Source organism: Sphaeramia orbicularis, chromosome 3 (assembly GCF_902148855.1).
Source record: "Sphaeramia orbicularis chromosome 3, fSphaOr1.1, whole genome shotgun sequence".
NCBI lineage: Eukaryota > Metazoa > Chordata > Actinopteri > Kurtiformes > Apogonidae > Sphaeramia > Sphaeramia orbicularis.
In genome coordinates, this window is record NC_043959.1 from 46,627,827 (window position 1) to 46,652,531 (window position 24,705).

The window sequence follows — 24,705 nt, forward strand, 5'->3', positions numbered from 1 at the left end:
ATACGACAGAGATTTCCCAATAAGAATTTGGCTAATGAACAGAAAACAGTGACTTTGTCTGTGAGAATGGAATGAAAGCCATTTCAGTTTTCTCTTTTTGATGATTCTCTTGTAAATTGGTGTCACAAACTGCAGCATTATTGATGCTGTCAACTGAAGTATCTGTAGCATCTCATCTTAAGAGACTCATTACAGATCTACAGTAAGAGTCCAGAACTCCCAGGTTTGAAGGACTATTGGAAGTACCAGGGTTTGGAACAATCTGATCTTTGTCTAGAGGCAGATGTTTGTATTCTTTGGTCTTTAACATCTTACTATAGCATTTTGGACAACACTACGATTATAATGACTCATGGGTACAGTTCAGGGAAGGCCCTTCTCTGTTACAGCAGCACTTTGCCCCAGTACACAAAGCAACATCTAAAAAAGCCCTGACTGGAAGACTTTGTTTAGGGGAAACTTGATTGTCTCTAACCTTAACCCCATCAAACACCTTTGGGATGAACTAGAACAGAGATGGTTGCCCAAGACCTCTCATCCATCATCAGTGTCTAGCCTCACAAATCTTTTTCTGGATGCAAAAATTCCCACAGACACACTAATATTTTTTGCCAAGCCTTCCCAGAGAAGTGGAAGCTGTTATAGCTGTAAAGAGGGACCAGTTCCATATCAGTACCTGAGGATGCAGGCTGGGATGTCATAACATTTACTGAAGGTACAACATGAAGGTGGCCTCATGTTCTTGTCCATGTAGTGAATGAATGAGAGCCATTTTAACATATAAAACCACCCCATAGACTAAGAGGAGAGAAGGTGACACACATACACACAGGTTAGTTTAACATTTATCATCAGTGCTTTCATCTTGCGATCCAAATTAAGTAGACTGAAGAACATAAAACCTGAATAGGCTATGAGACAGACACATGCCAGTGGCGCCTATCTGCCGGTGAGTGCAGTCAAGTGTGCATTAAATCAGCTGTGCCAATCTTAGTTCAGACTGTATGAGCGGCTTCAGTCTAATACAGTTTCAGTTTTAAATTAAACACAAACAAACACATTGTTTGTAAGGTCTGTGTCCGCAATCTTTCACCAAGATTAATATCTTCCATGAGTGACCTACATAAGTCCACTATTAGGACATTTCTAAATTCAGGAACCATTTTAAGATTAACCATAGTGTGTTTTCAACTTTTATACCAAACAGATACATCAAATTAACCCACATTCATTTTATATGATGCTGTTTACGCTTAGTCTGTTAAGTCTGATGTCGTAAAAGAATAAAAAAAAACCCTGCATATGGCAGTAAGTGTGAAATATTTGAGCTGCCAACATACATACATATATACAGAGTCTGTATGTAGTAGATTTTTTTTTCTTTTTTTTTTTTTTTTTTTCTTTTTTTCTTGCCTTAATGGGCTCAGCTGGCTGACAGGCAGCTGTCTGTACCAATAAGGCAGCAGCTGACACCAACTGTACTCCCAGTCATCATTGCCCATTTTTCTAACACCTTTGCTTGTGTATCCTCTTTTATTTGGACATTTTACCAGGGAGTATCTCACACTACTTTTTTTTTTTCTTTTTTTTTTTTTTTCTCCTACTTGTGTAGTAGATTTTTATACTTGTATACATTTGTTGCCAAGAGATACATCCATCTTTATGGATTTTTTTTTAACACACATTGACTGGAACCCTTTAGTTTTTTATTAAAATAGATCTGAAAACCCAGTGTTAATTGAGGGATTGCGTGCCCTCTCACAGGCTTTTTTCATTCTATGTACATTCTAAATTTTACTCAACATTTTATTTCTGTTTTTGAAGGTTGTTTGACATGACTGCACTGGCAGGATTACAATTTCATTTCACTGAACTACTGGAATGATGATAACAATATATCTATCGACAATAAACAAGATACTTAAAAACAACTTCCATGATAACAGGATTAGTTACAGTTAGTTGTTAATCCTCACTTCTAAAATAAATTTCACCCTGAGATAAACTGACTGGAATCCAGCATCTAAAAATGAATGGTGCATTCAACGATGTCATTCCATTTTTCTCTTTTTACATGTCACCAAAGACATAAAACTCACACGTCATGATACAGACACCAATGTGTGTCACAATATGTTATGTTTTATCTCCGACTTAGAGCATGAATGTAGGTCGAAGTCCAACGGTTTAGTGGATGATGTGTTGGTAATGTGGTAGGTGTTAAAGAAAACTCTCATGATATTTGGTGTCGTGTTCTAACAACACATTAAGCATTAATTGAACTAATATCCTACTAAATTAGAAACAAACATTAGATAAATTGCAGCTGATTCTAGACTCAAACCCATCCCGTCTAGAGCCATTTAACAACTGCATGTGTATTTGTTTACCATCTCAGACAGTTTCACCCTCTGATATTAGAGAAAAGTCAGCTCTCTCAAAACCAGGGGTGTCAAACATACGGCCCACGGACCAAAGCTGGCCTGCCAGAGGTTCTAATCCAGCCCATGGGATGAATTTACCAAATGCAAAAATTACACTGAAGATGTTAACAGTCAAAGGTGTCAAACTCATCTTAGTTCAAGGGCTACATGCAGCCCAATTTGATCTCAAGCTGTAAAGTAATTGCATTCCAATCTATGAATAATGACACGTTCAAATTTTCTTCTTGGTTTAATGTGAAAAAAGTAAAATAGCATCATGAAACTATTGACATTTACAAACTATCCTTTCACAGTAAAATGTGAATAACCTGAAAGTATATGAACAACCTGAAACGTCTTAAGAAAACTAAGTGCAATTTTAACATTATAATGCCTGTTACTAAATGTTTTGTGCATTTGTAGATGATCTACTGTGATCTGTATGTTGTGTTCATAATAAGTTGAGACATAATTGCATTTATTTTTCTTAAGAAATTTCAGGTTGTAGCTATATGGTTGTACAGGTTATTCACATTTTGATAATGTAATTTTACTTTTTTCGTACTAAAACATAGAGGAAACTTTGGATTATTATTAATTAGTTATTATGTTACTATTTTACTGGTCTGAGTGACTTTAGATCATATTGGACTGTATGTGGCCCCTGAACTAAAATGGGTTTGACACCCCTGTTCTGAACAAACTGTTACTGTGTCTGTGCTCCTGTCTTGTCCAGATAACTCTTGGAAAAAAGTGTTTTAATCTCACTGAGGACCTCACCTGGTTAAATAAAGGGTATGTATAAACTGCCAAAAAAGGCACTCACAAAATTTTGTTGGATCAAATTTAGCTTTGATTATGGGATGCCTTCACCGTTGCATGCAATGTCACAATAAATCACAGCATTTGCAGCCATCTGTAGTTCCATTAATTTTTGCCAAAGACCTTGTTTTAATGATGGGAGAGTCGGACCACTGGGTGAAGTTATCTCCAGCACATCCCAAAGATTTTCAGTGGGGTTCAGGTCTGGACTCTGTGGTGGATAATCCATGTGTTGAAATGATGTCTGATGTTCCCTGAACCACCACCAATTTGAGCTGACGTTTACTAATGGAGTGTGTCTGTGTCATCAGGAAAGAAAAGGCGTATTGATGTTCAGACCTGGTCATTCAGTTTATTCAGGTTCAGCTCAACTCATTATTTGGACATGTAATACTGCTGAACCTAGACCTGACCAACAGAAGCAACCTCAGATCATAAATAACACTGCCCCCACAGGCTTGTACTGTAGGCACTAGGCATTATGGGTAATCACGTCATCCACCTCTCTTGTCACCCTGATGCACCATCACTCTGGAACAGGGTCAGTCTGGACTCATCAGATCACATGACCTTTTTCCATTGAAACACAGTCCATTCTTTATGTTCTCTGAGAAGCTTCTGCATCAGTTAAAGGGTTAAAGAACTTGTTGGAGCTCAAACATATTAATCACTGTGGTAATTACGTAATGGAGGGATTAGAGCTATTTGTTTAGTTTAATCCAGGTGAGGACTTTTTTGTCCAAGTCGTGTACATTTTTATTCAATGGGAATATATTTTATTAAAACAATTTCCACCCAAATGGACATAACCTGTTCATGCCATTTTCCCTCAGTCGTTTCTGATTAAATGTTTGTCTTCGTCACGTCATTGCTCTGGTTGATGTGACAGTTTTTATCTGTGGTTTGTATGATAAAACACACTGTGGTATAATGTTTCAGTTGTTATGTCATAATATTTAGATGTGTTGACAGATGTGACAGATTCGTGTGTTTTTTTAAAGGAGACAGGTTTAAAATAGCTTTTCATGGTGAGGAGGAGCAACGCAGACAGAGAAAGAAACAAAGACACAGGAATGCTGCAGTTAAAGAGCCTGCATGTCTTTTAAACTGCAATGCAAAACGCCAAGTAGTCTGAAATAGAAGCAGAAGTAATAATATTGCACTTACTATTTTAAATATATTTTTTCATCCACTTTTGTTTGACTAAAAAAAAAAAAAAAAAAAAAAAAAGTTAAATCCCATTATTTTCTCTATTGAAATAAACAATAAAACACACAAAAACAAACAAAATCCAATGTCCAGCAAAACAGTCTTATGTTATACAACTTTTTTGTAAATGGCGGCAAGGTCAGTACGAAGTTTCTTGAATGAGGGTCTGTTTTTGGGGTCGTACTGCCAGCAGCTGGTCATAAGCCTGGACACTTCCACTGGGCAGCCGTTTGGAGCAGGCATGCGATATCCTGAAAGACATTATGTACATTAAAAACGGATTCTCCTTATATGTCACCTGCAAAGTGTGTGAAAGTTTGACAGACGTTATTATAACAGAGACACAGTGACAACCAGTGGTGGAAATTAACTAAGCACATTTATCTTTGTAGTCGTATTTACATAAAATTTCCCATAATGCACATCTCATGTTTACATTCAGTCATACCGTATCCATACAGTCACAGGTTTACACCCTCTGTGGACAGTTCAATCTGTGTTTTCTTTCTTTTTCTTAAATATTTGTGGTGCAAGTTTGTTATTTATTGTCCATAGTTGTTCTTATTATATGTCATATTTTACATGATTTTCTTCTTACTTTATTTTATTATTTTAGATTGGTTTGGTTGCATAAAAGTGTTGTGTAATCATGCTGATTATACATGCCTTTAAATGGCCCCCTGGTAACAAATAAAGTTTTTTGAATTGGATTGAAGTTTATGCAGCTTTATATTTCTATTTTTGATCATATCTCTAAGGCAAATGTTACACTGTTATTCCAAGACATTTATTTGACAGCTTCAGTTCCTTTTTTGTATTAGTTTTCATCCCATTGCCAGTGAAAAATATGCAGAAAAAGGACACACTTTTCCTTCATGTATTTAGCTGAATTCTTCCTCATTCTCTAGCTGAATAAATTATTTAAAAACTCTTGGATTTGCTAGAAAATGCCTTGGCACAAAGAACAAAATGTGCTGTTTTTCTGAGCTTATGAAAAGTTGATTTGTCTGGAGATATGTGTTTCTCCTGGACAATAACTCTACAATACAAGCTGATCTTATAGAACATATGCAACATTTTAGATTCAGTAACAGCAGATTATGAAGTTGTTCACATGCTCAAATTTAACCATCTCTTACAGTAAAATGAATCCAAAAACATGAATTATAACAGTGAAACACTGACAGGGGCAATTTTAATACATAATGGCTACTTTTACTTGTCCTGCTTTAAGTACATTTTTCTGATGTACTTACATACATTTACTCAAGTAAAGTTTCAAATGTAAAACTTTTAAGTACTTAAGCCAAGGATCTGAATACAGGGGTTGGACACAATAATGGAAACACCTTAAAAAATCAACAAAATATAATTTAATATGGTGTAGGTCCGCCTTTTGCGGCAATTACAGCCTCAATTCTCCGAGGTATTGATTCATACAACTTGTGAATTGTTTCCAAAGGAATTTTAAGCCATTCTTCAGTTAGAATACCCTCCAACTCTTTTAGAGACGATGGCGGTGGAAATCGACGTCCTACTTGAATCTCTAAAACTGACCATAAATGCTCAATAATGTTGAGGTCTGGGGACTGTGCCGGCCATACGAGATGCTCAACTTCATTAGAATGTTCCTCATGCCATTCTTTAACAATTCTAGCTGTATGGATTGGGGCATTATCATCTTGAGGTGAAGGTGTTTCCATTATTTTGTCCAACCCCTGTATGTCTTCCACCATTCTGTCAGTCATGAGTTCTCACCTTTCTCCACCTCTTCTCTTGTCTGCTGGTTGGTCATGCTTGTGTATGGTGTCATTCCAAGGGAAAACGTCTCCCACAATAAGACGCCAAAGCTCCACACATCACTCTCTGTGGTATACCGACCTGAAAACACCAGCAGAGGGCAGCATTGGCAAAGTCACAGACCTAACAGTTTCTGATTGCCTGGGTGGATGGTAGGAGGGAGAAATCTTTAATGGTTGTGATAGCAGGACAGGAGCAGTTGTGACATACCATAGTTTAGGGCTTCGGGTGCAGTCCATTTGACAGGGATCTGCCTGAGGCCGCCCTCTGCAGAGTAGACTCCGTCATCCTCCTGGCGGGACATCCCAAAGTCACTGATCTTCACCATGTTGTTCTCTGCTACCAGGCAGTTTCTTGCAGCCAGATCCCTTAGGAAGCAACATAGAGGGAGTAAGACGTCAGAGGGGTGCACATAGATGCTGATGAAAAATGAATGCAAAAGAGAAAAAAATCATGCAATGCACCAAAGGAATGAAAGACAGTGAGTAAAAAGACAGGACTAAAAGGAACATGTAGTGACAGACATTCTTGTCATGTCCCTGGTGTTGTATGTGAAGCAGTTTGACATGCAGCGCTACAGCCCGCACAGCTACCAGCAGCCAGCTCTGATCTGTCCCCACTGGGCAAATCGTACAATGCTCCTGTAATGAGACGATGTCACAACCTCATGTCTCCTCAGCTTACAGACTAGCTCCACTGATGCTTCATGAAAAGCACAGCAGTCGCTCCCAGTCAGCAAATCCCTCAAAATATTGCAAAAGCTTCACAGCATTCAGTTTTTATTCCTTTACAGAACATGGGCTTTTATACAGGAAAAAAAAAAAATCCCATGTTCGGTTCAGTTTTACTGCAATTAATGATCATATTCCATGCTTAACATTGCATCATTATCATGCTATACTGTACTGGATATGTCTTCCTGCATTTGCTTTGTTCAAAAACGTGCAAAGAAAATGTTGGTCAGCGAAAAGAGAACATTTTTCACATCACTCAGCCAACATGTATTTATAAAAATGAGGAAGCTACTTAGGGGGACAGACGTAGAATCAATTTTATTCTTAATTTCAGTGGTGTAATGGTGATATGAGCATATGGGGAAGTGTCTCTCAGCAGTTAACTGAAGTGAAGGTTGGGGAAGTAAATGACGGTTTTTATTGTGCATAATGCTGCTGCAGCCAAAAGCTCCAAAATCCATCTGCTTGCACTGCACTTGTTCTTGTAGAAACTAAATTACACAGTACATAAAATTACTTTTCATTGGAACATTCCCTTGTGTAACACTGTATTTGCTGTATAACATCTAATGATCTTCCTTTATATTTATACAGTGTATATGTTTCCAGAAAAAAAGAGAAATTAAGAGGCTACATTTCTAGACATGAACCCCACTGAAAAACGTCTGGAAAGTGATCAAAAGGAAGAGGGATGGAAGCTCAAGAGGGATGTTTAGGAGTGGCATAAAGCACCGAATTGTAATGTGAGAAACTGGTGGAGAGCGTGCCAAGATGCATAAGCACTATGACTGAGATTCAGTGTTACTCCACCAAATATTGATTTCTGAGCTCTCCCTGAGACAAACATGAATATGAATTTGTTTTCTTTGCATTATTCGAGGTCTGACACTGTGCAGATTGCAAAATATATTTTTATCTAGGAGAAATCCTGTCAGTAGTATCAAAAATTAACAAAAAAAAAATACATTTGTTATATGTCTATTTATTATGCCTATTTAATATTGTTTCAGATTATGTGAATTCCAACTACAAAAAAGATAAAAATGTCCTAATAATATAGATTAAATTCAAATACTAACCTGTAAACGGTAATTTACCACACCACAAGATGGGTTAATTGACCAACCTATGTATGCACTTCTTGCTCTCCAGATACTCCATCCCAGATGCTACATTTCCGGTCATTTTGACCAACGTCTTAGGCCTCAGGTTCTGCCCCTCATGGCGCAAGTAGGACAGAAAATCACCACCTTATGAAATGTGTAAACACACAAAAAAAAGAAAAAAAAACAAAAAAACATACAGAGTGATAATTGAAGATGAAAGTGCAAAAGCAATAATGGTGTGATAAGTGTTGCAGTTGTACAGGTGAATAGGCTGTCAGATGTAGAGGATGTGTCTGACAGAGTGATATTCACCTTGAACAAGCTCCATGATGATGTAGATAGGTTGTTTCTGTGTACACACCCCGATCAGCTTCACTATGTTAGGATGGTCGTACTGCTTCAGGATCCTGGAGGAGCACAGAGAGGACAGTATCGTGTTTATGGATGAGGACGACTGATGTTCGGAGAATATAAAGCTGTCACATATGGCGACTCAGCTCCTTTCACTGTAAATAGGGTCAGAGTTTTTTTTTAAGGTGAGTGTTAGGAGAAGGAGAAGGTTAAGGGTAAGTCAAAGGCAAGTGTATTATAGGAATAATATGATACATATATGCATTAAGGGTCAAGTCCGCATAATGTAAATCATTACATTTTAGAGTTGTGACTTGTTTTAAAGTCAGGACACATTTACAGTCTTGAATATTTCAGTTTCCCTGTGGTTGTAAGTTTTATTAGGTATTGCTAATGCTGTTGTTCAGTATTGTCCTTTTGTTATCAGTCTTTATGTGAAAACTTCCCATTTAACAAATTTCCCCAAATGAGACAATAAAGGCGACCTTTAAATGTAATTTCATCAAATGACATGGAAACGTGACATGAGTTGCTCACACAGATACTGGTAATAATAATAATGGATTAGATTTCTATAGCGCTTTTCAAGGCACCCAAAGTGTTTGTATTCACAGCTGCTCTGGGGCAGGCTGACAGAAGCACGGCTGCCAATTCGCACCAAGCAGCCCCTCCAACCACCACTGAGCATTCACACATACACAAGTATGAGAGACACTGAATGGGTAAAGCATCTTGCCCAAGGACGCAACAGCATGTGACTAGGACAGAGCAGGATTCAAACTGCAAACCCTTCAGTTATTGGATGACCCACTCTACCTCCTGAGCCATGGTCGCCCCAGTCTGTTGGTAGGCTGTTACTGTCTTCAACACACTTTGTAAATAAAAGTTTTGACTTACCCGACTGCTGGTTTTAACTGATGAAAACAAATGTGCCGTAATAACAAAAACTGAGGATGCGATACACTGAGATGCATGGATGTTCATTTTGCATTTGAGACAAATCATGAGACCAATAAAGATTTATACCTTTACTTCTATCTGTCTTTATAAGGTAATTTTAGTCTGCGCTAGGCATTTAGTTTTAATAATTAAGGATAAGGTAAAGGATTAGACAGGCATTATATTAATGAGTGTTCTCAAGGATAGATGCATGTGTTTGTGTGTTAACACTAACCTGGCTTCCATCAGGAACTTGTTCTTTTGCTCTGAAGCCAGACTCTCTTTACAGGATTTCACTGCGACAGGGGTGTTATCAGAGCGTAAATGTCCACTGTAGACCTCCCCAAAGTTACCCTGTACACAGCAGTGAAAGAAGACATACTCAGTCATTTACTTAAATCTATGTGTAATGCATATATTAAAGCTAATTTCCTAAAAGTAAAAGTTCTGCATTCATAGTCCCACCCAACTAAAATATAAATGTGTTATCAGCTGGAGCACTCTAAGTCAAATACTTGTTCCTCCAAAAAACGCCTGTGGCTCATCGTAAATACTGTACCACTGATGCAACCATGTGTAAGCCGCATTTCACTCTTAATTATTTACAACACTGACCAGACACATTTATCAAAGTAAAAAGCAGAGTATTAAACTTGTACTTCAGCACAGTACTTCAGTAGATGCACCAATAAAAGACTGATTAAGTACTTTTCACTGCCATCTGAAACAGGGTGAAATGATAGGATTCAGGTCTAATCCTGTATTAAAATATGGTGTTTCTCAACCCAAATGTGTTTTACTTTTTAGACAGCTGTGGCTCAGGCGGTAAAGCAGGTTGTCTATACATCAGATGGCTGGTGGTTCAATCTCCTACATTTGTGCAAATGTCACAGTGTCCTTAGGCAACACACTGAAGCCCATGAGACTGTGTGCATTTGTTAGTACAAATGGGTGAATGAGCCACAATATAAAAGAGCTTTGGATATCATCAAGGTAGAAAAGCATTAATCTGGCATAAGGACATTTACATTTATTTATTTAAAAGTTCTAAGCTACTGTTAACCCTTAAAGACTTCTTTTAGTGGTGACACCTCTATGACTAACATTTCTTTTTTTTGGCATATTTTTTATTATTTTAACTATAGCATAAACAAAGCACATGAGCATATGACAGAAAAACAGTATCACGGTTGATATATAAACAATACAATAAAGGAATGGGAAAGATGTTTAAAAAAAAAAAAAAAAAGAAAAAAGGAAATTGACATTTATAATACCAAAATAGTATAAGTGTACTCAGCAGCAGGGGTGAATCACTCTTCACTATGAATGAACACTAATAAAGAGTCCCAGATCTCATGGAAGAGTCTTGATTTGTCATTGTATCTAATCTTTTCAAGATGTAATATATTCCCCACTTCCCTCAGCCACATTTCATAAATTGGTGCAGAGTCAGAAGTCCACATGCCCAGAATTAATTTTTTCACCACAACCATTCCCACAGATACAGCTTCATATGTATTAGACAAAGGTAAAGCACCCTTCCCACCTAAGACAGCTACAAGAGGACTTGGGATCTAAATCTTCCTGTAGGCCCTAGAGAAGCAGTGAAATATATCAGATAAGTAAGTAAATAACTTGGCACAAGGGCAAAAGATGTGAGCAAGCGTCCCCTCGGCTTACACCTGTTGCAAAGTGGCGATGTTGTTGGGAAAACCTATGAATTGTGGTCCTACAATAATACAGACGGTGTAGAGTTTTAAACTGCATAAGGTTATGTCTGGTGTTAGCTGAACAATCTTATGACTAATATTTCTAAGGTGACTCATCATTTTATTATAAATCTAGGTATTTTCCTATATTTAACCCTTTCATGCATAGTGGTCACTGCAGTGGACAGTTATTCTCCAGCTGTTCTGTTGTATTTTCATGGGTTTTGTTGTTTTAGTTCCATATCAGCCAACACAGTGAACACTTATGCATCATCCCATCCACTGTAATTCAGACCATTACTGTAACTTTGCTGTTCTGTATAAACCTGATCTGCAGTAACATGTTTGAGTGTTGATGGGGTTGGATTGAATAAATTATACTTCCTCCCACTCCTTTTCGAAAGTGCAAATGATGTCATGTATAAGTTTTTTTTGTTTTGTTTTGTTTTGTTTTGTTTTCTTCCATGACCTCTTACTACCTGTTTTATTTCTAAGGACTAAGTAAGATTACTTTGTGTTGTTGCATATTCAAAATAAACTAAACTAAAAAAAAAAAGAAACAATTGCTTTTTATTGTTACTAAACTGCAATTAACTGTTGTTTTTTTTAACAAAAAAGTTTTGTTTTTTGTTTTTTTTTTGCATATTATTTCCATGAAATAAGTAATGACTAGTATTAGAGTATGTTATAATGTGAGAAAACAGCAGATTAGCAGCATTAAAAAGGTTTTTATTTCATAGTTTTCATATGATATATCAGTAAATTCAGGTTTCTTTGCTTCAAAAATTAAACGCACGGTGTCAAGCTGACATTTTTTTAACTCCATGAAAAATGATTCATAAAAAAAATTTCAGTCACATTGTTTTTTTCATGCCTAAAGAGGAATAAAAACACTCAGGAAATAAACATTGATTAAGGTTCTCATAATTCATGCATGAAAGGGTTAATTTACTGACCATGTATTCATTAATTCATTTTTTCAAATTGCTTAATCCTCAAAAGGGTCTTGGGGGTGCTGGAGCCTATCCCAGCTAGCAAAGGGCAAAGGTGGGGTACACCCTAGACATGTCACCAGTTCATCACAGGGCTGACAAATACAGATACACAGTTCCTAAGTACTTAACCTATTACTGTATGTCTTTGGATGGTGGGAGGAAGCTGTAGTTCCTGGATACAAGGAGAACACACAGAACATGCACCGTGCCTCCCTACTGGCCAGGTAAACGTGGGTAAATTCTACGGTTATTGTATTATAACAGAAAACTGAAGAAAAAGTGACTTTTTCAACAAATATATATCATTAACTAAAAACAAACATTTACAACCACTGTCATTTGTCAAACTACATGGGCTTGACTGGTGAATCAATGCTGTAAATGGTGTTTCCATGTTCACTACAGAGCCTCTAAACATCCAAATGGATCATATCTGCTGTCAGTGAAAAGCTGAGAAATTACATTTTACCTGAATTATTTAAAAGTATCGACAGGATTGGTGTTTGATGTACAGAGATATAAACATTAATATTCTTTATGAAGTTATTGATACTGGCAGCTGAAGTGTATAGTGAGTGACATAACACCATTAAGATGTTATGGCTCAATTAAATGTGATATGCAATGTACAACAAGTTATTACCTCCGCTAAGGAGGTTATGTTTTTGTCGGCATTGGTTTGTCTGTCTGTCTGTCTGTCTGTGTGCAAGATAACTCAAAATGTTATGGACGGATTTGGATGAAATTTTCAGGAAATGTTGATACTGGCACAAGGAACAAATGATTAAATTTTGGTGGTGATCGGGGGTGGGGGTCACTGATCTGCCTTGGTGGAGGTCTGAGCTCAATGAGTGCTTCTAGTTTTAAGTCTGTGACACAACTTCCTCCTTTGTACAAACAATTTTCCACAGTTTTTGTAGATTTTACTGGGAAACATGCAAACACACATTAACAGAACAAAAAAAAAAAGTCTGTCTACATGTCAATAGTAAATCTTACCCACCCGTCCAATGAGGGGCCCCAAGATAATGTCACGATGTTCCAGGACCCATTTATCCTAATAGGTATAAGAACAAACAATAAGACACACACAGTGGTGTTGTTAAAGCTGCACAATGAGCAGAAGTGATATAAAAAAGGAGCTATAAAGAAGAAAGAGAGTCATTATAGGGTCGGTTAATGTTTGCATACATTATGCTCATCGATGTTGACTATGGAGGCACTTTACTTTTAAACAGTTTGTTTAAATTCATAGCTCTGGAATAACATTTTACTGTGCATAATGTACAGAGTTTAAATATAGAGAGGAAAAAAGCACCATAAGCAGTTAGTGTGTTCAGCGGTATGCATATGAGTGTGTCTGCGAGTTACAGCACCTTCAGTACAGGCTTCTTCAGCACGATGTCCGACTTCTTGGTGACGTGTTGGTGTGAAGAGACCAGATCATTTATCAGCTGTGGGATACTCTGGAAACTTTCACCATCCAGACGATACAGATTCTACTGACACACATGCAAACAAGAAAAGGAAGCAGATAAACTTCAAACAAGATGAGGAGTAAATCATCTACAGGCTGCACAGGTAGAAAAAAACAGATTATCCTTTCTGTTTGACTGTTATGTAGGTAAGGACAGAAGATGTAGTCCAGTCACAGTTTGATTTTGTTTGTATATTTTTCATAGACGTGCAGAGAGGTCAAATCTCACCCCTAATTCAGACAAAAATGTTATTGTAGTCAGTGACAAAGGACAAATTATTACCCCACCCCCCAAAGGGGAGGCAAGGGGTATTGTTTTTGGTTTGGTTTGTTTCTTTATTTCTTTGTTTGTTTGTTTGTTTGTTTACACTCTAGCAGCAAAACTATTGGTTGAATTCATATTGAATTGGATTTATAGATTGCCAATGACCCAGAACAGATCTCATTACATTTTGGGAAAAATAGGTCAAAGTTCAATTTTTTTTTTTTTTTTTTTTTTTTTTTTTTTTTTTTACGAATTTTTAAATCTTTTTTCTTCTCCCATTGACTTATAATGGCCAAAATTTCATATCTATAAAAACATCAATTTTGTTTCAATTTACTTCAGACTTGGTACATATATAAAGGCAATTGATATGGTGACATCAGCACACCCATAGACATGATGTCATCAGCTGGATCGATGCCAAAATAAGCTACAATACGTGTGAGGGGCGGGGTTTGTTGTGCCTGGAACCACTTGTTGATTCTGTTTGAATTATGCTTTCATTTACTCATATGATGTTTGTCTGTTAAAAGATATTTTTTCATGTCAAGAAACTAGAATAGAATAGAATAGAATACAATACAATACAATACAATACAATACAATACAATACAATACAATACAATACAACAGATAAATCTTTACTGTCACAGTTAAAGGAACAATGAAAATCAGTTTAGCAGCTCTGTTCTGTTTAGCAGCAGATTCTTAATGTGCAAACAAAACACTTTGTAAATTATCACACAAATTTTACTTAAAATACACATTGAAAAATATACAAGTCACAGACTGTGGTAAAAGGTGTCTGTTCATGTGTGTTTCTGCTACTTCCATATGACCAGACTTGTAGTGATTTTCACCTCTGTCAACACAAGATAAAATGTGTCAAAGTAACACCCATGTTGGTGTTGGTGATGCGTATCATCCAGTGAACCATACAACTTTCTTTGCCATGATTATTTTTTCCCTAGTTAGGTTCCATTGGGCACATTGGAATGGGCACGGCTATAGTTTTATATATAAAGACAGTTGATTGACAGATGCACTGACCACTCACTGTGTGGTTCATCACAAAGGCCCCAATGGTGATACTGTATTCTGGTCCCATTTTCCCAAAGCTGTATGAAAGGGTAATAATGCCTAAGGTCAAGCCCCTCCTGGGCTGAAGTGAGCCTGAGAAAGCCATCCACGCTTTTATTAGCGCTAGGCTTGGTTATTGTAATGCACTGTATGCTGGAACTAATCAGTCTGATCTGTATTGCTGGCAACTTGTGAAAAATGCTTCCACTCGCCTGCTGACAAACCCACATGTTCACATCACATCTGTTCTTTACCGCCTTCACTGGTTCACACTGTAGCTCAGAATTCTTTTTAAGCTTGTGTTGTTTGTTTTAAGTGCAATTAATGGCTTTGCATCATCATTATGCGAGATTTTAACCATTCGCCAGCCCAGCAGAACTCTGCATTCTGCTGAGCAAAATCTTTTGGAGGTCAGGGTACAAACAGTGGGCTGATCGTTCTTTTGGTGTCACAGGTATCACTTAAAACTTATTCATTTAGAATGACTTTTGGAACATAATAGCATTTTGTCAATTTCTCTGTTTTAGTGTGTTTTATTGTCTTACTTTTCTTGTATTTATTGATCTCTCATTTAGTTTTTAATGCTGTGAAGCACATTGGTCAAAATAGGTTGTTGTAATGTGCTATATAAATAATGATTGGTCGGTTGGTTGGTCAATTGATTGAGTCAGTCATTCATTCATACAGTAACTTTAAATAAATGAAAAGAACCAAGGTAGACAGTGTAACTGCATTTGACATTTCTGCAGCTCTTCAAACTCCAATATCTCTAGCAATTATAAGATTATAACTCTAGAAAGAAATGCCAAAAATGTAAACAAGTTATTACAAACAAAAGAAATATGAGTGTAGAAGTTGTACAAGTGGTCTCATTATTAGAATACACAATATGTATGAATATTATATAAAGAATATGTATGAAATATCAAAAGACAAAAGTTAGACATAAAAATAGATTACTTTTTTTTTGTGAAAAATAATCCTTTTTGCAGAGTGTTCTTGACATTTAACTTCAGTCTGTTATTTGCAGCAAATATCACTGTCTGAAATATCATCTGTTACAGAGTAGACTCATATAGACAACCTTGGGAAGCAAACATAGCATTAAGTATTTAAAATACTGCCTGGAGTCTTGTATATTTTTCCAAATAGTATGATGTGAGTGAACTTGTACAGCTTCTACTACAGCTAAGACAGTCTGTGCCATTAAGCAGATTTACTTACATCTGTGTGCTGAATGAGGAAATGCTTGCAGCAGTCGTTCCATTGCACTGACAGGACATACCCCTGCTTTTCCTGACTCTTCCTCACCAAGAAGTCTCCGTTATTCTTCAATAGCTGTTGAACTTCCAGTCTGGGGATGGCCCCGTGGTACCACTCCTGCTGCTCCAGAGGACGCTCAACCTCCAACACCGGGGTGAGGCCTGGAAGCACCTGGAGGCAGGAAGACACAGAAGCAGAATCTTTAGCGTGGACATGAATAATTAAACAATCGGGGGAAGTGATAAAGGATGGATTTTTGGTTGATTCTGCAGAGATTATATATAGATACTTCAAAGAAAAGTTTGTAATGCTTTAAAGTCAAGCTGCACTTCTCATGCCTTCAGGGAACCACAAAGAGCAGAGTACTGGTTCAGAAAGAAACCATATCTCACTCGTCACTAAGTGCAAAAGCCATGAATCCAGCACATATATACTTTATCTTTTACAGCATCCACACAGTCACTTTCGATCATTCTGACAGCTTAAAAATGACTCCAGGCTCTGGCTGTTGAGAGTTTGTGTTCAGCACAGCTGGGTCATCCCTGTGTGTGTGCAATCATCTGCTGGCAATGATAAATGATGAAATGTAAACCATCTGACAGACAGTAAACTTTGTTTTAGGTCAGTCTGAATTACAAAAGTAGCAACTTGTCCAGCAACGATGACTTGTATAAGCTCACTGATGTCCATCAGGAACACGAAACCCCAGGAAACATCATGTTCCTGACAGAGCTGGGCCATGGAGAATTGTTTGTAAAGAGATTTCAGTGAGCAAATACAGACATACCAGTTAAAGGCAGGGAGGCAGAAAAATGAGGAAAGGAAATGCACTTCAGTGTGAACAAATTGTCCTTCAGAACATAGACAGTGTGTAGTGTTAGCAAAGTAGCCCCACAGAAACCAATATAATACATTGAACTGTATGAATTAATACTAAATACTTGCAGAATTATTGTGATTTATTGAAATTCACATACCTCACATTTGGACTTAAAGAGGCCACTCAGATTGTTTAGGATCCCATCCACCAAGAGTTTGGAAGAAGCTTGGCTGTGGTCCTGAAAAAAAAAAGACAAAAAAAAAAAGCAGCACATCAGTAAAAAGTTATAAGAGCTGACAATACTCCAGACAAGAACATCCATCACTGCACTAATTTCATATCATCATAATTAATGTGTGATTAAAAATACAATGCTGTTATGAAGTTGTGAATATTTGGTTTGGCCTAGTTGGAATGAGTCCCTGATCTGTAAAATCTATCCAATAAGCCCCCTCTCTTCCTCATTCTTCTTCTGTGCAGTCACTACATGGCTGACTAAACAAATATTGAGCAGAAAACAAAATGAATTGGAGACATAAGAGGAAAGGACATACACTGCTTGTGACGGACGACAGTGAGACAGTGTCTGCGTCCAGGTTTAGAGCAGACGGAGCCTCTTTGGAGCCCAGCTGATCCAGTTTCTCCTTTAGGACGATCCTCTGAACCTCCAGTTTGGCCCTCATTCCCTGAGACAGAGCGACCTGCTGCCGACACTCCTCCAGCGCATGTCTTTTACTGAACTGGTAAACCCTGAATTCCGTATGACAGAAGCAGTACACTTTACATTATTTACTGTCGAAATCAGTAAAATATGCAACAGAGTTTGACAGTGCAAACAGCACAACAGCATCAGTGAAAAGCCTCCTAATGCAACTAGGGTTTAGATGGTTTTTGGGGAGTCAGTACGATTGATCAAAAGCCTTAGCAAAAAAGGGAAGTAGCCCTCAGATGAACCAAGAGTCCTGTTAGTTTAATGGAAAACAAATGGTTAGATTTTGACACTTCAGCAGCAAAATATCACAATAATTCACACAGTACAGTATTGCAGTGAAGGATTTCCAAACAAATTGAGTTGACTCCTCTCTTACTAACTTCTTAATTCAGTCTTGGGGCAGTGATTCTATGAGTCTGAATGGACATTAATTACCCATCTTTATTAATCTCATGTTGCCTGAAAACAGCATGATATTCCTTAACTTAAATCTTTGCATGAAAAAACAAAACACACTAAAATATTCCAAAACGACATGGAAAAAGAAAGAGTCATTAACTATATCATTTATTATGGACCTCAGTGAAAGCATCAGCTCATCAGTCACTCCACAGGTACACAGATCTCTACCACCAGAGCTTACGTAGGTCACTAGGATCATGTGTCACCGCTGATTTAGAAAACTTTTCCTGACCAAAGAGCCACGTAACCTGTGCTTCACCTCACCTCTCTACTGCTAACACCGTCGTATGTGCAGACTTTAAAAGTTATCAACCTCTGGTAAATAAACAAATGGTTCCACACAGTGTTTCCACTTGTCCTCCAGGAGCTCGTTAATGACTCGCCCACTCCCACAGGGTTTAAACCTTTTCCACTTTCAGACAGCCTCATCAGCCAAGAGAAATGAGGGGACAGAGCTCCATAACTGGAACCACAGGGCTGTATTATAATTTATAAAGCACTTTCTCTCCTCTGAGACCACACTGGTTATTAGCTGGCACCCAGCAAAGATGTGATGATAATGGGAAAGTCCTGCGTACTGTGTTTCAACTTTTGTTTTCATTATTTTGAAAGCTTTCTGTAACCTCTGAAAACCCCACCAGAGCACTGCTGATTTTAGCTTTCAATCTGTTCACCTCTGGCCCTTCTTAACACCTTCCCTCTCGGCCTCCAGATCCAGCTCCAGCTGCTCCACCGACGTCTGCTGGGAGCCCAGGGTCCGTGCGAGGCCCAGCAGCTCCTCCTCCACTGCTGTCAACCTGAGCAGAAGAAGAGGCATCAATCAGAGCAAAACAATCACAACTAAGGCTGAGGAAGAAGAAGTATTTGTGGCATTTCCAGAAAAAGGAAACTGATATGTAGTAATCTGTATAAAATTGCATTATTCTCACTTGTGCTGGATCGTCTCAAGCGTGAGGTCGTTCAGTTCAATCTCTCGAGGGTTCAGTTGCTCGCAGTCCTCCAGAATATTGCAATCGAATTCTACACATGCAGGAATTTCCCCCACAGACCTGGCCATGCAAACAAACATAAACACAGTCCACATTATCTCTGCTGTGCAGGACGCAGCTCCATGATTACATTGTTAACATCTGAGCTGAAGGTTTGCCTCTGCATACCTGTTCTGCTGGATAAAGCTGTCATACTCCCTGTGAGGATCGATGACCGTTAAAGCAGAAGAAATCTCTCTGTGAATCTGCACCACTTCATGATGGAGCAGAGTGGATATGTCAAAATACTCCTGCAGGATCTCCTTTCTGGCTCAGAGGTGACAGATGTCAAATGAAAAAAATAAACTGATTAATAAAAAATAAAAAAAATACAAGGAAGAGAGTGAGTGAAAATAACACATGATAAACACATTCTGCAACCAATTTTAATTCCTGTGCAGTACAATTATTACTAACTTTATAGCATAACTTTTCTATTTTCATTTTATTTCGAGGGTTATATAAACAAATACTGAGACTGCGGGCAAAAGGAGCCCACTCTATTTCTTGTTTCACATTATTATTAACCCACAAACAAGCCACATATTATGACCTATGTTTTCCTTTTTTGTCCTTCGGCCCAACTACTTCAGCTAATTGACTGTTGCCATGGTAACAGAGGTCAGCTTCAACACAGTGCTAGTTGGCAGTTCGTCTTTGCTTTTTTTGCAGGTTGCAAAGAATTGAAATAATACTGGAATCAATATCTATTCTACCACAGTAAACATGTTGGTTGTTTCAGAGACAGCTCCACCATCAAACACACTGTACCAAAAGAAGTCACTAAATACAAATAATTATTTTCTTGTTTTTTTTGTTTTTGTTTTTTTTTTTTCACAGTTTTGAGTCCTTGATACTTTTTCTCAGTTTTAAGAGCTTTTCTGTGTTAATATTCAAATTATTACTTTGCCTGAAGGATTTTGGCATTGAGCTTTTTAATGCGCAAACAAGAAAAACTGCCAATACTGGCAACTAAACTGCATAAATACAAATTATCAAAAAATAAATCACTGCCACTAAATGTTGACTTTAAGCAATAAGATAATTGAAGCAAATTTCCAGTCTAATACACGGTAATTGTCGCACGAGGCTAAAATTTTACAAACAGCATTGAATAAAGTTTAAAAAAAAGAGGTTAGTCAAGGACAGATAAGTCTATGATGTCCTCAGATACAATTCATGTCTTCATTATAGTTCCACGTCCTAATGCTGACATTTTGGAGTCAAAAAAGAGTAATTTTATTCATAATTTAATAATAATATAAAAGCAACTATTTTTTTTAGATTGGTGGAAACTTCTCAGAATCCAGCCATTTTTCAAGATATGAGGAGTAGTGGTCAAATATTCTCCCAAATCTAGAAGCTGCTTCTGCATGAATCCCCCATTTGGTGCCTCACATGGCAACCCACTGTTCCTGGTCTGCAGCACGTGGTGTGTTTCTGCATGTTCATCTGATAATGGGTCACAAGCAGAGGTTCAACTTCAGTGTATGGTGCATGTCCACATGTACCATACACTGACAAATAATGATTTGTCTTCTTAAAAAGTGGAATAGAAAGACAAGACAGCTATTCTTTGTTCTTCTTTAACCACTACTTCACATATTGAAAAAGCAGCCTGATTCTGTTATGGTAAGACTACACCAGTGGGCTTATCTTATTAGAAAAAAACAAAAAACAAAAAAACCCCTCTGTATCATCACAATCAGAGCACATTGGAAGCCAATGTGTTCTAATAAAACTGCAGTCTGTAGGCGCTGATCTTACAGTATGAGCACCATCTCCTGCTGCAGGGTCTGCAGAGCGTCGAGCAGCGCCGGCTGGATCTGACTGTAGTGGTGCTGGTGGTAAATCTGAGCCGCTCTCACAGACAAAACATACTCATTATGCAGCTCATAGAGTTTCAGGGATGCCTTTATATATCGCTCTTTAGCCTTGTCTCGCTCCTTATCTGCACACATGGACACAAAACGAAAGGAGAAAACATAGTAGGTCACACAAAGAGAGCTTAACTGTGGACTATTCCATTTCTGTTAAAGTGGTTCAGTTCACAGAAGTGAGCAGTGCTGGTAACAAACACCTCTGCTGGCATCCTGGTACTTCCTCTTGGCCTGAGCTGCGTCTCTGACCGCCTGCCTGTAGCTGCTCTTCAGTCTCTCCAGCTCAGTTTGGGTGACCTGAAGCAGTGAGCAAACACACAGCACAATAACACGAAGACAAGATACAAGTTACAACTGTGGTTAATGTCTAGTTTACTTTTTACTTTAGGCGAGATATGACACAGGAAGTGGACAGCAGCCTGTTATGTTTCACGGCAGTGAAACATGAAACACGAGAGAAAACTTTTGAGGAAATGATCTGACCTTTGTTGGTCTCTTGGCAGTTGTGCATTCAACAAAGCCTCAACCTGATAGCATCTCTGACATTGTTGTTAATGTTTAATCACAGAAGCATCTATTATCAGTTGGTACGCACACAACCAAAACCACCAGCTGCGTCTGCACAGCAAAGTATGAAAATTTAACTAAACAAATGGCCTGACACACTGCGAACCAGTACGGATCACTGAAAATGAACACATCATTTGCGTGATGTAATTGGGTAATAAAAAACAGTGTGGAGCACCAGCTAGTTTGATATTGCATCAAAATGCATTTGCAGACCTTCTTTCCAGTTTATTGAACCTCATTTCATTTGACTGCTGTCTATTTATAAAGCCACCACCGCAGTGCTCATCAGCATGTCAAATACTAAACAGGAAAAGTCAACAAACACATTTTAAACCAACAGTACAGCTTCCTTATCAGAGTGAGAAGGAAAATATGCAGGTTTTTATTCACTCATTTGTCAGAAAACAAATAAAAGAGGAAACACATAGTGGTCATGAATATGTAAAACTGTACAAGGTCAGTGTATGATTCTGAAAGTCCATGATGGGTTATGAAACACAGTGAAATATGACCAAAAGCAAAATGAAAGGATGGAAGACTGTGGGAGCAGAGTGTGCTCTTCACACAGACTTTTACCACGTAGGAAGGACATGAAAAGATCAATATGAAGGAAGAATGTAGTCAATATTTGATGCCTAAAGAAACAGTGTTATTGCAGTACAGAGGGTCTATGAGTAAAAGTTGCGGCGTATTTTAGTTTATGTGTGAGTCTAAAAGTTACACACCTTGTTGAGCTCCTGCCTCAACAGGCTCCACTGCTCTGCGTAGGTTTTACGGAGCTGCTGTTTGTCTCTGATGAGCAGAGTCAGTTTACTGATGGGCCCGTCCAGAAGATCCTCTGAACGTTTCTTCATCACTTGACTGAGATTCTCCGTCTGAGAGACCAACACTCCCCACGACTGTCAGAACATTTAAAGAGGAGGGAAATAATGAATGGAAATCACAGGATGACAGACGCGCACCTCAGCTAATGTTGTTCTACAGTTTTTCAGGTTGTTAACCGTATCCAAATTTGTCTGTTTCCCACAAAGACAATTAGATGAAATCGGGATGTGAAAACCTTCTGTTTATAAAAATTATTTTGATTTCAAGGATGGCAGAGGAATAGTAATAGGAAAACCTCCAGTAAAAAGTCCTCCTTCAGACACACTTTGACATTTTATTTTTTGACATCATTTTTCACTTTTTTATGTCTTAATTATTCTTCCATTTTTAATCAGGGCATTTCAGTGTCAGTCTTGAAATTATTACTTTGCCTGAAGGATTTTGGCTTTGAGATTTTAATACACAAAGAAGAAAAGCTGCCAAAACCACCAGTGCTTTGAATACAAGTCATTCAAGTACAAACAAAATACTCCTGCTAAGTCTTTAAAACACTCATCAAGAACAAGTATAAGGAAAGAAATAGTTAAAAATATTAAATATTTAAACACAGTATGACTAAAGGGGGAAAAAAGAAGAAGAAAAACATCAGGTGTACAATGAAAACATTGGATTGAATGAACTGAATGACAAAATAAAACATTTCTTTTTGGGTAAAACTGTTTTCCTAATACTTTTTCTGATCACATTTCAGGTTCTCCTAAAAATACAAGAAAAGGAATTGAAAATGAAATAGTTTTGTTTAAAGCGGCTCATTAAATTAAGTTTGACTAAAATTTGGGAAGTAAATTTGTCCTCCCACTACGACACTTCAGTATCATTCAGGGACATTTCAGTCTTTATTAATTTTAACCGATAAAGACCCAAAAATCCACCGTCAACCAAAACCTACGATTGTTGTAAATGTTTAATACCTGTCAATCCACTAAATACCTTTCATAGTCATTAGATATGACCCATTTGGACGTTCAGAGGCTCCGTAGTGAACGTGGAAACACTGTCATCTTCTACAACACTGATTCACCAGTAAAACCCATGGAGTTGGATCAGTGACAGTGGATGGACACAACTGGATTATGTTCAGTTATTGATATCTTTGCTGAAAAAGTCACCTTTTCTTCAGTTTCCTCTGTTTCTAATATAAAACCCTTCAACTTTAATCTGAGCTTTTATGAACATCTATATGATCAGTAAATTCAATATAGGAAAATACATGATTTTCACTGAAAAAAACACTAAATACAGATGATAATATTACAATAAATGCTGATAAATCACTTAAGTAAGGTTAAATAAACACTTAATAAGACAAATCAACTCTACACTTTGTTTTGTGTAAAAGAGGCTGATGCTGGTAATGAGTTTTATAATATTTTAATGTCATATTATATTGAAAACTGTTCCTGTGCTCAGTCCTCACCTTGTTGAGCTGGCTGATGTGGTCCAGTCCTGCACTGGGCTGAGGCCGGTCCAGTCTCTCCACCATGGCTGCCATGTGGTGCAGCTGCACTGAAAACTCACGCTCACTCTTCGCCCGCTGCCCCATCCACTTCTTCATGACCTCCATCAGGTGAAGCTCTGAGTCCAGCAGCCGCATCACAGCTGCATGAGCCTGTGGACACCGCAGGTCCTCCCCAAAACCCATCTCTGAACATTAACAACCAGCTCTGTTTCCTGAAGACAGACCTGATGTCAGTAGCAAACCCTGCAGCAGTTTTGTCCTCTCAGGAGTAGGACAGAAACAGGCTGTAGACGCTGATGAAGCAGCTGCAAATGACCACGACTTGTAATTTATCTGTAACCAGCGAGCGTTTCACTTCCCTGTGAAGAAAAAAACTGTACAGAGACCTGTGAGGATGCACTTCCTCATGTCAGTCTAACTGTGGTTAATGTTTGTCAGTGTGATTTTCTTCTCATTTTAAGAGCAACATCACAGGGACGGTAACTGTGTTATTATTATTTTTATGCTTTGATATCAAGTGCCATGATGCATTTACTAAATAACCACAATTAATAGCTTTTTCTATCATTTTTGAATTATTCTTCAAGCAAAGCCTTTCACACAGTAATGGTTAAAAAAAAACCAGCTGAAGCATGATCTTGATGTTAAACTGACTCTCACTAACAAGAACTTAATTTAGTTCAACCTCAACCACTGACACCATGTTCTTACAC

General features: G+C 37.8%; 1 protein-coding gene across 1 annotated transcript; it reads right to left on the reverse strand.

Moving 5' to 3' along the window:
* Positions 1 to 3,203: 3,203 nt before the first annotated feature.
* fes (FES proto-oncogene, tyrosine kinase) lies at positions 3,204 to 24,379 on the reverse strand. The gene is made up of 18 exons (XM_030159883.1): positions 23,951 to 24,379; positions 22,374 to 22,547; positions 21,279 to 21,375; positions 20,966 to 21,149; positions 19,328 to 19,465; positions 19,100 to 19,219; positions 18,845 to 18,967; positions 17,551 to 17,746; positions 17,154 to 17,234; positions 16,138 to 16,347; positions 13,468 to 13,590; positions 13,095 to 13,148; positions 9,620 to 9,738; positions 8,407 to 8,501; positions 8,115 to 8,238; positions 6,465 to 6,622; positions 6,213 to 6,335; positions 3,204 to 4,705 (listed from the first exon to the last, which is right to left on the reverse strand). Exons 1-18 carry the CDS (start codon positions 24,173 to 24,175, stop codon positions 4,563 to 4,565), a joined length of 2,487 nt encoding a protein of 828 aa, XP_030015743.1. The 5' UTR covers positions 24,176 to 24,379; the 3' UTR covers positions 3,204 to 4,562.
* Positions 24,380 to 24,705: the final 326 nt, after the last annotated feature.